This window comes from Mus pahari, chromosome 2 (assembly GCF_900095145.1).
Source record: "Mus pahari chromosome 2, PAHARI_EIJ_v1.1, whole genome shotgun sequence".
Lineage (NCBI taxonomy): Eukaryota > Metazoa > Chordata > Mammalia > Rodentia > Muridae > Mus > Mus pahari.
In genome coordinates, this window is record NC_034591.1 from 48,005,405 (window position 1) to 48,018,427 (window position 13,023).

Here is a 13,023-nt window from a genome sequence, read left to right on the forward strand (position 1 = left end):
CCCCCCCCCCCCCAATAAAATCAGGTATATTTCATTTCAAGATCTCCAGTGTAATTTTCTTTTGCCTGACCAGCTAGTGACAGATCAGCTGTAAAATGTGGGAAGAGTGCGTGCTCCTTGAGCAAGCTTTAAAAGCTTTTAGAGAGCTTCTTTGTGGTGCATAGAACCTGGAGGGTTTCTCAGGGCTAAAGCTAGATTCCCTTGTGAGCTGACCCTTCATGAGTGCTGTTACCTGTGATAAGTATTCGTCTCTGTGGGGCACTTACTGAGCTCTTGGGTACAGTGTTACGGGGTCTGAATAGTAATGTGCTGCGTAGTGTAGTGTGTTGTGAACACAGCTGTAAATTTTTAGGAAGCTTTTCCACTGTAAAAAATACAGGAGGCTCAGTACTGTTGGTTCAGAACAGTTTTCCATTGTGCAGTTTACAATTGGAATCAAATATCAGACTCCACTTTGTGGAGTGATGTCGTCTCAGTTTGAGGAAGTGAGGTGATGCTAAGAATGAAAGGTGGTAATATGGTGAACTCTATGTTGCTGTCATGTGTGTCTTTGCTTGTTGGTGCTTTGAGGAGAGAAGAGCAGGATGGATGGTCAGGAGGAGGTTGGTTTGGGCTTCTTACCTGAGCCAAGTTCTTCCAGGAGCTGCCCACCATTGGGTTTAAATAACAGTACTTTTGTGACTTGCATCTTCATTGGCTGCTAGTTTCTAGAAAGTTCTATGGATTTTTTTTCAAAATTTCAGTAAATTTATTGAATGAACTAGTGAAAAAAGTGTCCTGGATAGAAATGGTTATTTGAGCTTTCTTTTTCAGGCCACTAACTGACAGACTGCATTTTATTATGTGTATCCTGAATTGTGACTCGAAGGGATGACAGCAGGCAGTGCAGGAAGATTGGAATTGTAAAGGGAGAAACTCCCTTTTGTACATCAACATTTAGTCTGTGGGATGCTGTTGTGCCCCTTGGGCCCTTTCCTGTTTCTGACCTAAGAAAAGTTGGGACTCTGAGGGAGCCCTGAGTGTCAGATGAGAAGGAGAATGCTTCTTTTCACTGTACCTTTTGACATTGTGACACAATGTCATCTACAAAGTAAACCTTGAGAACCATGCAGTTGGGAAAAAGTCACATACACATGAAAAACATCTGAGTCTCATGAGTTTACTGTTTTACATTGGGCATCATTTATAACCATCGTCAGCTACATATAGGGTGTGGGTTGGAAAGACCTGAACCATCCTAGCTGTGATGAGGTGGTCAAGACCGTCTCTTTGTGCATATCTCTGTGCATTATCTTGTTCATGCGGAGGCTCTATTTCCTATTAGGAGATGTGTGCTGCAACCCCCCCACCCCACCTTGTGTCTTTCCTGAATGAGTGAACACCAGAAGCATCATGGCATTTATAAGGCGCTCCTTATCAAGAGCTGTCACTGCTGTCTGCCCAAGGTTTTAAATAGTTGACATTTTTCCAAGTTTATTATTAGTAGTAATAGTACTCTGTGTGTGTGTGTGTGTGTGTGTGTGTGTGTGTGTGTGTGTGTGTGTGTTGAGTATGCATGCAGAGAGGCCAGAGGACTGCTTTTAGGCATCTGTCCTCTATTTGCAAGATGGAGTTGGGGATTGGATTCAGGTTGTCAGGTTTATGCAGCAAGAGCTTTTACCTGCTAAGCTGTATCACTGGCCAAATTCCAGGTTTCAGATCAGAGTAGAAGTAGAAGAGGAAACATTTTGGGGACTGCTCTCTAAACTTTATTGCTGTCCTTGAAATGGTGGTGTAAATGACATAACTAAGGCTCCTGCCAGGGCAGAGATTCACTCTCAGATAGTCCCAGCATTAAAAGCTTGTCACTGTGCCAGCTCTACCTTGAACTACCATTAGGGAAAGCAAGGGCCTTGTACACTGGAAGGAGACGAGCAGATGCGGTAGTAGCTATTTATGATGCTCTGCTGCTAGGTGTTTCCTGGACGTGCTTCCCATTCCAGGGACTGGAATGATCTATGGAAAGTAGTCAGAGCACTGGCTGGCATGTGCTAAGTGCTATAAAAACGTTGGCAAATATTGTACAAAAGTAAGTCGTAACTGAACAAGAGTGTGGAGGAGAGCGCTACTGCTGGTGTCTGGGAAGCGCTGAGGCCTGGGTTAGCGCCTGGGCTATTTAATCCAACTGCTAGACCTTCATAGGAGGCCCTCAGTGGGCAGGGGTTTTTTTCCATGTCTTTGGCCTAGCAAGATTGAGGTAGATGTGTAAATGTTTTTATTGGAGACATGAGGTTGCTTTGATGCTGGCTAGGGTCTGGAGTAGGCAGTTTTTCTGTAACACTTGTTCTGTGTTGTCTTTCAGCCCTGGGCATTTCCTGCTCGAGAGTTCCTTCGCAAGAAGCTGATTGGGAAGGAAGTCTGTTTCACGATAGAAAACAAGACTCCCCAGGGACGAGAGTATGGGATGATCTACCTTGGAAAAGGTGAGCAGTAAGAAGAATAAACTTGTTAGTTAATCCAAGGATCAGTTTTTATGGGGCAGAAGGCCAGTATGGTCCTCCATGGCCATAGCTCTAGGACAGTTGGTGTGGGAACTGTTGCTGGGTTCTTGCACAGAGGAGCAGAGGCACACCTCTAGCAGCCCTGGTCCTTGTTCACCACTGTGCTGTCTTGGCTTGCTGTAGGGCCTGTGGTTTACTGCAGCATTCTTCTTCCCATAGAGGCCACTCACCAGCTCCTTGTTCTGGGCTCAGAGTGTTAATTGAATTCCTATAGATTGCCTATATTTCTTTCTGCATTCTTCTCTCTATGTCTTTTTTCCTCTTTCTAGGGACTCTTTAGCAAAGGATCTGTTTGGGGACAGATGTTATTTTTAAAATCTGTCTCATGGTTTGAAATAAAATAGAATGAAAATTGGTGTTGGAATTGGATAGATGAGGTTAGAATTCTGACTTTCCTATTCTGTATCTTTTTACCTTTTGCCTCTATAGGCCCTAGTTTCTTAGATTTTGAGAGATAGATTTAAGATATGTAAAGCAGGGAGCTGGAGAGATGGCTCAGCGGTTAAGAGCACTTGCTGCTTGCTCTTCCAGAGGTCCTGAGTTCAATTCCCAGCAACCACATGGTGGCTCACAACCGCTGTAATGGGATCTGATGCCCTCTTCTGGTGTGTCTGAAGACACCTACAGTGTACTCATATAAATGAAATAAATAAATCTTTCTTAAAAAAACTAACATGGTATATATCATCATTAACTTTGTGTGAGCACACTCGTGTGTGTGTGTGTGTGTGTGTGTGTGTGTGTGTGTGTGTGTGCGCGCGCGCATGTGCACACGCACATAAACACTTACTGTTTAGTTAGGCCAAATGATTTATAGGATATTAGAAGTTGTGGTCTTCTTTGGATTGGATACAGAGAGTGTAAATCTTGAGAATAGTGTTTTGAGTGGGTAGTGGGACAATGAAAGACTTTGTTTTCTAGATAAGAGATAGGCATACATAGCTTTAGAGCAGATTTTGCTCTTTAATAAGCTTTCTGTGGTTAATTATTAGAAGTCTTCCTAATACCATAACAACTTAGGATATCTGTTTGAGTAGTCAGTGTTGACTCTAGGTCAGCATTAGAAGGTAAAGCTAATGACATCCCATTAAGGCTGAGCTTAGCTGTACAAGTTCTAGAAAAGTGAATTGAGAATGACAGTGGAGCCATCTTGCCCAGTTCCCTTGCACATATTGAGGGTAGGGGATTAGAACTTGTGGTTAGCCCACAACTTACTGTAGAAAGGTAAGTCTCTTGACTTTGTAGCACTGGAACTTGCTATATAGACTAGGCCGTCTGGGAGTGCTGGGATTTCAGTGTATGCCGCTAAGGCTGCTCCTCTGACTTTTGAAGATAATTATCTTCCAGGTCCAGAATGCTATCAAGTTGTGACTCTCTTATTCATAATTTGATAAATATGTGAGATTGAGATCCTAGGCTTATAGATAGATATGTTTACCTTTCTTTGCTTTCTGTCTATCACATTTTGTTGCTTCCTTTGAAGGTTCAGTCTAAGGGAATGTATTTTTCTCCTTTCATGAGAAATATTCTATGTTAGTTTTCCTAAAGAAAGTGGATCAAGAAAGGGAAGGTTTGCTTTGCTTTGACAGTATAAAGATATACAGTAGTCCATCATAGCTGGGGAAGACTTGGCAGCAGGGCCATGAAGTGCCTGGACATGAGGAAGAGAGCAGTGCTGGCACTCAGCTTACTTTCTTCTTTCCCTTTTTATGTAGACAGGGACTCCTCCACCTGATGGAGCCACCCACAGTCTGCATAGACATTTCTCTTCTGACACCTTTCTGGAAACTCCTTCAAAACCACACCTGGAGTTATGGCTCCTGGGTGATTCCACATCTAGTTAAGTTGTCGATGAATATGAACTACCACCCCCTTTGAGAACTCACTTCCTAATCCTTTCAGCATTTCAGGGTGCTCTGTAACATGATACTTAGTGAGAGTTTTGTTGATAGTGGGCCTGGGCTTCATTCTTTTCTCTCTTCTGACATTTTTGCATCTCAGTACTCAACTTTTCCTCATTGTGACATCTTTTGGCTTGACTTTCCACCCTAGAAGTCTTGTTTTTTGAGGGAACCATTGTAGTATTTAGTAATATTAATGAAATCTATGTTTAAATTCAACAGTAACCTCAGGGCAAAGGACCAGGTGCTTAGCTGCAGAACATGAGAGTCCTTTGTATAAACATTGCCTTCAACATTTCTTGGGAGAGAAAGAAATATGCAGTTTGCCTTTGTGAAAATTGAGTCTTCTGGTGGTGAGGCATTAGAGGTGTGTGCATGTGTGTGTATGTGTGTGTATGTATGCACATGGGCTTGTTAGTGCTTGAGGAAGTAAGGATGGAGTTAATGTACCAGGTAAACTTCCAGAATAAAATTCTATGCTGATGTTACCTATCAACCCGACCACTCCGTTATAGTTTATCTGGGAGCTTGCTCTCTGCCATATTAAAGATTTTTAGGCAGTGATAACTGCAAAGATGTCTTCCTTTATCGTTTTAGCTGACAAAGATTTAAGAGTCATACCAAGACTAAAAGCCTTTTCAGTAGTATGGATATGCAATTAATGTTTCAGGTACTCAGGAGGAACCTTAATCAGGTTAAGTTGTATGTTTATCATCTTTTTCTTGCCTGTCCTATTGGCTGCTCTGTGAAAGAAAACCTAGATACTATCCTCTTAGTCAGTCTTAAGCTGGGTGGCTTGTCTTGGTGTCCTTTGGACTCTAGAATGTGACATGGAGAGGAATTGGACTTTCTGGTGTCTGTGTGATGGATGCACCGAGTGAGTTTATCTGCATCTTCCTAATTCCCGCCTCGGCACTGTGTTGTTGATTTGCATTACTTCATTCTCACAAGAGCCAGTGGGGCAAGTGGAAGCCCTGCTTTTGAGGGTAAGACAGGATTCTGAGAGAACTTTTCCAAGCTGCCATGAAACTGAGTTTTTGTTCAGTAATAGGGTCTCATCACTCCGCGGAGCTACCTGCCATGTATGTCAGTCTCCTATGATTCCTAGGATTGCTTTTGGCCTAGGAATCTCTAGAAAAGTAGAAACAGAGTCCTGGGAAGAGAGATTATCCTTGAGACTAGATGCTTTGGGAGTTTCCTGAGAATGTCAGTGCTGCATCTTGGCCACAGCATCCCCATCCTGAAAAGCGAGGATGAAAATGGTCCTTCCTCTGTGCTGTTGCTGGCAGAGGCAGGTTTGGCTCCTGTGGTTCATTTCCTTCCTCAGATACTCATGTGGTTAATTTTCTCCCCCAGATACTAATGGGGAAAACATTGCAGAGTCGCTAGTTGCAGAAGGCTTGGCCACCCGGAGAGAAGGCATGAGAGCCAACAAGTAAGTATGTAGCACTTTTACAACATTCTCTTTTGAGGCACCAAGAAGTTGTGAGCCCAATAAGCTATTTTGTTTTATGTCATTTCTGTTCTCTCTTACAAAATGCATAACTTCAGGTGCTTTAGTTTCTTCCGAGATCTTGCTCATGGATTGTTTTGAGTCAGGAGATCACTTAACATTTCTTAATGGTGCTTGACTTATGTATACCTCCTTTAAAAACAGACCTGGAGACTAGGCAGCTATTTATTTATTTATTTATTTATTTATTTATTTATTTATTTATTTAATTTATTTATTTATATTAATTCATGAATTATTGGGTCTTAGACCATAGATATGCAATTCCAGACTATTTCCAAGCCAGCAAACCCAAATATTGAGCCTCAACTGTGTATCAGTCGCTATTCCATTCAGAGAATATAGCAGTAAATAGACTTAGGCTGGGCTAGCATTTTAATGGGAGACAGACAACGAAAAGATGTGACGTTGAGTCAGGTGTAAGGAAAACTGCAGTGAAAAAAGGAGAGGAGGAAAGATTCTGCTCTGAATCTGTTTAATTGGCAGAGCTATAATTTCTTGGATTTGAAGATGAGTAAAACCTTTCTGAGCCCGTGCTCTTGAATTTGTAGATATTTCATTAATAGGTGAATATATTTTCTAGCCAATGGTAGTGTGAACTTGTCAGAAGATATGTATGTAAGGCTTCTAGTACATAAGCATGTTCAAGTTCACTAGTATTCTCAGTAGGGTGGATTGCAGCTGACTTTAATTAACACTTTAGTCTCTGAAAAGTGATATTCTCCATCAGTAATTTGGAGGCTATAAACATGCTGTTTAAACCATTAAGTCCTTGGTATGTTATAACTGCAGTAGCCGAAGAAAAGCTTTGAATAACTATTTGCATCACGTGTACACTTGATGAGAATGAGCCAGAGGCTCAGTTGTACTTTTTGCCTTCTTTCTGTCCTCTGAGGCTCTGGGGCCAGGTCACTCACTGTTTACCTGTGGCCCTGTCTGATTGGAAGGAGACTTGTTGGACTCTAATTGTTGTTGTGTGCCTGTGGGAATTAGTTGAATTAAGACATTTGTTTTTAGGTGGTGTTTTTGGAAGGAAGCCACAGTTCTAACTTAAGGACAATTACTGGCATGATTACTGTTGGAGTGTTTGGTTGTTTTTTTAAATTCAGTTTGCAAGTGGAATAAAAAACAAAACAAACAAACAAAGAAAAAAAAACAAAACAAAAAAACCCCCCAAACCCTGTAACTATTTTGTCCTGCTTCCACGGGAACAAGCACCAATCCCATTAGACCTGACGCTGTCTCTTGTGGCTTTGTTTGACCCTACTTATGCCCCCCCAGAGTCTCATTAACCTTACTTAACTGTGAACGTGGGCATCTCTTGAGTTTTTTAGTTATGTTTTGGGTGAAGAGAAGAGAGAGAGGACCAGAAACTTCCAGCTTGGAAAATGTTAGGTGAGGCTTGCTTAGACAGAAATTCCTAGAGACCAGGATAGGAAATTCAATGTGTGGATGGTCTTAGGAGTCCTGCAAAGAGCAGACTTGTAGTTCCCTGCTTCCTACCTTTAGCCCTGATAGGACGGTGTATGGTCATTTCTGTACTAAGTCTTTCCCCCTTAAGAAGTAATTGTTGCTTTTATCTTTTCCTTTTGGGTGGGTCTACTATTGGTTTCCATAGTAGAGGAAGAGGCTTCTGTAGCTGTCGCTGTCTTCAGACACATCACAAGACCAGGAGGCTTTATTTTCAAACTGCCTGTTGTCTTGCTGGCCTTGTTGGGTGTCTAAACAATTTTGAGCCACTATTATTTGACAGCATTGTGTCCTGCAGCTGCCCCCACCCCTCTTGTAGATGAGGAAGGCTTTAAGGGTGGTTCTTAGTCACCTTCCCTGCACTGTCCCTGCTGAGCTGGGCCTGGCTTCTGGAATCTGGGATGCTTAAATGCATTTGCACCCCCTGGAGTGGCTCCCCTTGGAGCCCTTAACTTGTTCTATTCTACTCTCTGGCAGAAGTACTGCCTGTTCTGCAGAGCCTCTCATTAAATGCTCTTAGAATCTCATCTGTCCTTTGAAGGAACAAATTTGGAATTTGTAAATTTGTACTTCTGGTGATTTTTCTGGTTAAATAAATGCCTTGGTCTCTTTTAGGGGAGAAGATACTGAAGAAACCAACTGGCCAAGAGCTCCATAGCTCTGTTTGTGAAGCACTAACCACAATTTGTTTGCCTTTCATGTCCCAGCCCAGAGCAGAACCGGCTTTCAGAATGCGAGGAACAAGCAAAGGCATCGAAGAAAGGGATGTGGAGTGAGGGCAACGGTTCACACACCATCCGGGACCTCAAGTACACCATTGAGAACCCAAGGCACTTTGTGGACTCACACCACCAGAAGCCCGTCAATGGTGAGGATGGCAGGAAAAGGCTGACAGACTCAGGGTGATTTCTTTCTGTTTGCTCTCTTTGATTCTTGGGGTTTATAAGATCCAGCGAGTTTCTCTTTTGCTTATTTAGTATCCAAGGGAATCCTTAAGGGTTAAAGAACACCATGACATTTTAGAAGGGGCTTTGAGTTGGTTTACAAAGCTTACTACAGCTATGTAGTGCTGAGGCTAGCCCTGTACTCTTGCTGATCATAAATTGTTAGTATTTTGCACATTGTGTACTTTCTGTTCTCTCAAGGCTACTTAGACTAATGCTGAAAATTGAAGGGAGAAACATATTTCACATACATATAAACGTATGACATATCTATATGCTACGTAGTTTTTGCTCCTTGGGACTCTTACTGACTACAGATTTAGAAGAATCTAAGCAAGGGCAATGAGGGTTATTGGTTCTTTGTTGAGCACTCTAGATTTTGGAGAGTAGAGGTGCAGGAGGTCTCAGGTTCAAAAGCCAGAAGCAGGTTTGACCTGTGTTCTCCTGGACTCATCAGGTGATTTTACTCTTCAGCCAGTGCGTCTCTGTTTCTTCGAGGGAGGCTTCTCAGGCTTTTGGGCAGGAGATGGGTTAGATGCAGGTAGGTTGGGCATTGTGTAATCCTGGACCAACTTTCTCTAATGATCAAAAAATGTTTGTTCTATCATTCAGCTATCATTGAGCATGTTCGAGACGGCAGTGTGGTCCGGGCCCTGCTCCTTCCAGATCACTACCTTGTCACCGTCATGCTGTCAGGGATTAAGGTTAGACCACACACTCAGCTGCACAGTGGGTTTGGGGTTTGTGGAATGTTTGTTGATGGGGAGATTTCTTTACTTGGGGAATATCTATATATCTATATATCTATATATATTTATATCTATATATCTATATATCTATACCTCTCTCTCTCTCTCTCTCTCTCTCTCTCTATATATATATATATATATATATATATATATATATATATATTCTAGGAGTCATTGGCTAGACTATTTCATACTTATTTTGGGTTAAACTTCATAGTAAGACAGTTCTATTAGATTTAAAGTAATCAAGGCCTGTTTGGTGTGGGGCACTGTTTGAGACATGAAGCTAGGAATAAAGAGGAGGTGTGAGTGGCTCTGAAGCTTTGTAGATACGAATTAAATTCATGTACACCTATCCATGTGTGTTTTAAGGAATCAGGGATTGAAAGCTAGGTACTGCCTGATTGCCTGTTGGTAAAGAGACCGTTTTAAAGGAAAGTAAACTGCTCTGCATGCTGTGTTTCATTTGTGTTTAACACAAAGCTTGATTGCTCTGGTGTTTTAAAGATGGTCAGAAGAGCAGCTTTTCGAACTCTGAGCTCAGGCTGTGGCCCTCATGCCCCTTGGAAGCCTGGTGCCGGTGGGGTCACTGACTCACCTCATCTTTCCTCACTGTCCTTACTTTCCTTTAGTGCCCAACCTTTCGTCGGGAAACAGATGGGAGTGAAACACCGGAGCCCTTTGCTGCAGAAGCCAAGTTTTTCACCGAGTCTCGACTGCTTCAGAGAGATGTGCAGATCATTCTGGAGAGCTGCCACAATCAGAACATTCTGGGTACCATCCTCCACCCAGTGAGTGTGCTTCCACCTGGGCGGATGGTCTGCGGCCTTGTGTTCAGTTTGCTACTGTCTCTCTCTGTTCAGCATTGTTTCAAATCTTGGCAGGGTTTGTTTTTTTGTTTTTGTTTTTGTTTTTGTTTTTTTTGTTTTTGTATTGTATCATCCATTGACTTGAGAGTCTTTTCTGTGCAGATACCATTAGTCATGTATCTAATTTGTAATTATGCACAAATCAGTGCATTGATTTTTCTTTTTTCTTTTTAGGAAGTTCATCTCAAGTGTTCCCAGCTTTATAAAGGGAAGTCTTTGAGTCTGGAAGTTGCCATTGCCAGTTGAAGGCTGGGGAGTGGGACTGGGGAGTTTCATATGTAGGTCTAGAATTGAGCTCTCCTGGAATATTGACACACCAATCAGAAGGAGACTGACACATGGAAAAATTATTTCCCATATTCTTATCTTTAACAGTTACCTTCTATTTCTGGAGCTTGGGTTTAGGGTTTTTATTTTTAATTTTTTTATGTTGTTAAAGTTGTGACTGTTGGGAATTTGACTCTGTTGTGCAGCTTGATAGATGTGATATTCTTGCACAGGTAATGACCTTGCTTTGTGAGAACTACGTGGATTTTCACCACTGTAATGGAGATGTAATACATGGTTAACCTGCTGTTACTTTTCCAGCTAGATGACTGCCACGATGGCTGCTGCAGAACGTGGGCAGGCTTGGTTTGCAGGGTGCCAAGGTCATGTCTGTTTTCTTCTGGAGTGCTGACTCTTTGGCCATGCCTGCCAGATGGTTCTGTGTCAAAGAAGAATATGAATTGTTATTCATCAGACGAAATGTGCAGTCTGCTCTTCAGCTTTCTGCCGATGGAAAGGAGAAAAAGTGCTGGTTCTTAGAGGGAGAGAAGAGTAAGGTGTAATCTCTTCTAAAGATTACCATCCTCCTCTGCCCCCAAAAGAACTATTGAAATGTCAATTCCCTTCGGTACCGCTAACATTTATTCTGCTCCTGTTAAGTAGAGTTGCTATGCTGGGTGTTGTTGGGACATGAGGCAAGGCCGAGAGGAGTCTCAGAGTGGCATCCTGAGTCTTAGGTGTGATTTCTTAACTACATTTTCCTATTTTAGAAAAAATTGAAGTACCAGCTAGACAGTGACTGCATTTGCAATGTCAGAAACAGAAACCTGATTTCTTGGTGCAACACTGTGTGATTTGTGTCTGTCTTCTCTTGTGCCTCGTCTCTTAGAATGGTAACATCACTGAACTCCTCCTGAAGGAAGGTTTTGCCCGCTGTGTGGACTGGTCAATTGCAGTTTACACCCGGGGTGCAGAAAAGCTGAGGGCAGCTGAGAGGTAAGGCCTGCCAGGGCACCTTGCTAAGCATTTCAGGGAAAGAAGCTGGCCATCGTCTCTCACCCGTCTGTCTTATTGCCTGTTTTATTTCAGTAAGGGAATTGGGAAAAGATAGCATGGGTTGTCCTGTGGAGTGACTCACATATTAAAATTTAGGTCTATGGTAGTTTAATGGCTGGAAATAAGGGCTTAGTGTGTGTATGTGAGTGTGCCCGTGCCATGCTGTATAGAAGGGAAAGAGCAACTTGTGTTGAGTTGGTTCTTTCTTTCTACCACAGGGTTACTGAGGATTGAGCTCAGGTCCTCCAGTGTGGTGGCAAGCAATTTACCTGCTTAGCCTTGCCAGCCCATCTGACATTTTCCCTTACTTGATTTACTTTTTAAATGTTTCTTAGTCACTTTTCTCCAAGTTTCCCTGTCAAGTGTTCTAGCTTTAGGAATTTGAAGTAAATGATGGAATGAATTGCTTTTCAGCTGCTCCCAAACAGGCAAGCTTAGAACTATGATGGAGATGTAGAGCCTATGGGTTCTATACAAGGACCAGGCCATTACAGGCTGATGGCCCTAATGTGTTTGAAAGTGTGTTTTAATTTTAAGTGCTAATATATTTCTGAGGTGATGGCAACCTTCCAGAAGTCAGAAATGAGCATTTTAAAGATTGGTAGCTTGTTCAGGTATAGCTAGATGTTTTGAGTTCACATGTGGTGGAGTGGATGGAAGAAATGAAGCAGGTACCAAGCGTAATTGAAAGGGAACAACACCAGGTAAGCCTGGATCTCCAACTCCAGGAGCGTGGTGAGTGAGCAGAAGGGGAACTTAGTCCTGACAGAGGACCGTCCTTTAGCTTCTTGGCATGGAACCTTCGCTCAGAATCTTACAATTACAGTGGCTTTGTTAATTTGTTTGCCATTCATGTGTACAGATGAGAAAAGAAAGAATGATCCTTGTACTTATTAGGTGTTTTCTCAAGACTTTTATTTACATCCTCCTGTGCCTATAAGCAGACATTTGTAAGTCCTAGAAACATATTTTAATCTGGGACACTAGATAGGATATATCTGACAAGTCTATATTGTTTGATGAAAAGCCAGAGGGATTGCTTAATTTTTCAGAAGTTGTATATAGTGCCACAATTAAATTGGAAAGATATAAGTCTTGTAGATGAAGCACTTCAAATACTTAGTATTCTGTGATGCTCAATTTCTTTCTTGCTTGCTTTGGTTCAGAAACTTCTATTTTCTACTCATTACTGTTCTAAGTTATTATTTTGGTTGATAAATTTTCATGATAATTTTTAAGTTCCAGCTTGTCTTTGAAGAAAGTGAGTACAATTAGTATAATATCTATGGTTTCTAACAGTTGTAGGAGATTAGAGATTGTTTTTTAAAGAGAGTCATTGTAAAATAGGCTTAGACCGTAGAATGCAAATCACATCTCACCGTATGATCGCTTGGCTGCCGTTTTGTGTTGCGTATCTGAGCTACTTGCATTGTGAGTACAATTATGTGCTTTCTGTGGAAATGCTTTCTGTGTTTTCCAGCTCCTGCCTCCTTCTTTGTCTTTCTGTTTTAGTGCTGCCTAGAAGGCTGGCCGTAGTACTGCTCTCAGAAAGCATTGCTGTCTCCCTCTGCACATGCATCCACTTAGTCATAAACAGTTTAAGAGAGTTGTTCATTGATTCTTCTTCTTCTTCTTCTTCTTCTTCTTCTTCTTCTTCTTCTTCTTCTTCTTCTTCTTCTTCTTCTTCTTCTTCTTCTTCTCCTTCTCCTTCTCC

General features: G+C 41.9%; 1 protein-coding gene across 1 annotated transcript in view; it reads left to right on the forward strand.

Moving 5' to 3' along the window:
- The window catches only part of Snd1 (staphylococcal nuclease and tudor domain containing 1), a 405,547-nt gene that overhangs the window by 31,702 nt on the left and 360,822 nt on the right, over positions 1 to 13,023 (forward strand). The window contains exons 3-8 of the mRNA XM_021191040.2: positions 2,342 to 2,462; positions 5,798 to 5,876; positions 8,132 to 8,292; positions 8,981 to 9,072; positions 9,750 to 9,908; positions 11,143 to 11,249. Coding sequence (XP_021046699.1) covers positions 2,342 to 2,462; positions 5,798 to 5,876; positions 8,132 to 8,292; positions 8,981 to 9,072; positions 9,750 to 9,908; positions 11,143 to 11,249 — 719 coding nt within the window. The remainder of the gene's footprint in view (positions 1 to 2,341; positions 2,463 to 5,797; positions 5,877 to 8,131; positions 8,293 to 8,980; positions 9,073 to 9,749; positions 9,909 to 11,142; positions 11,250 to 13,023) is intronic.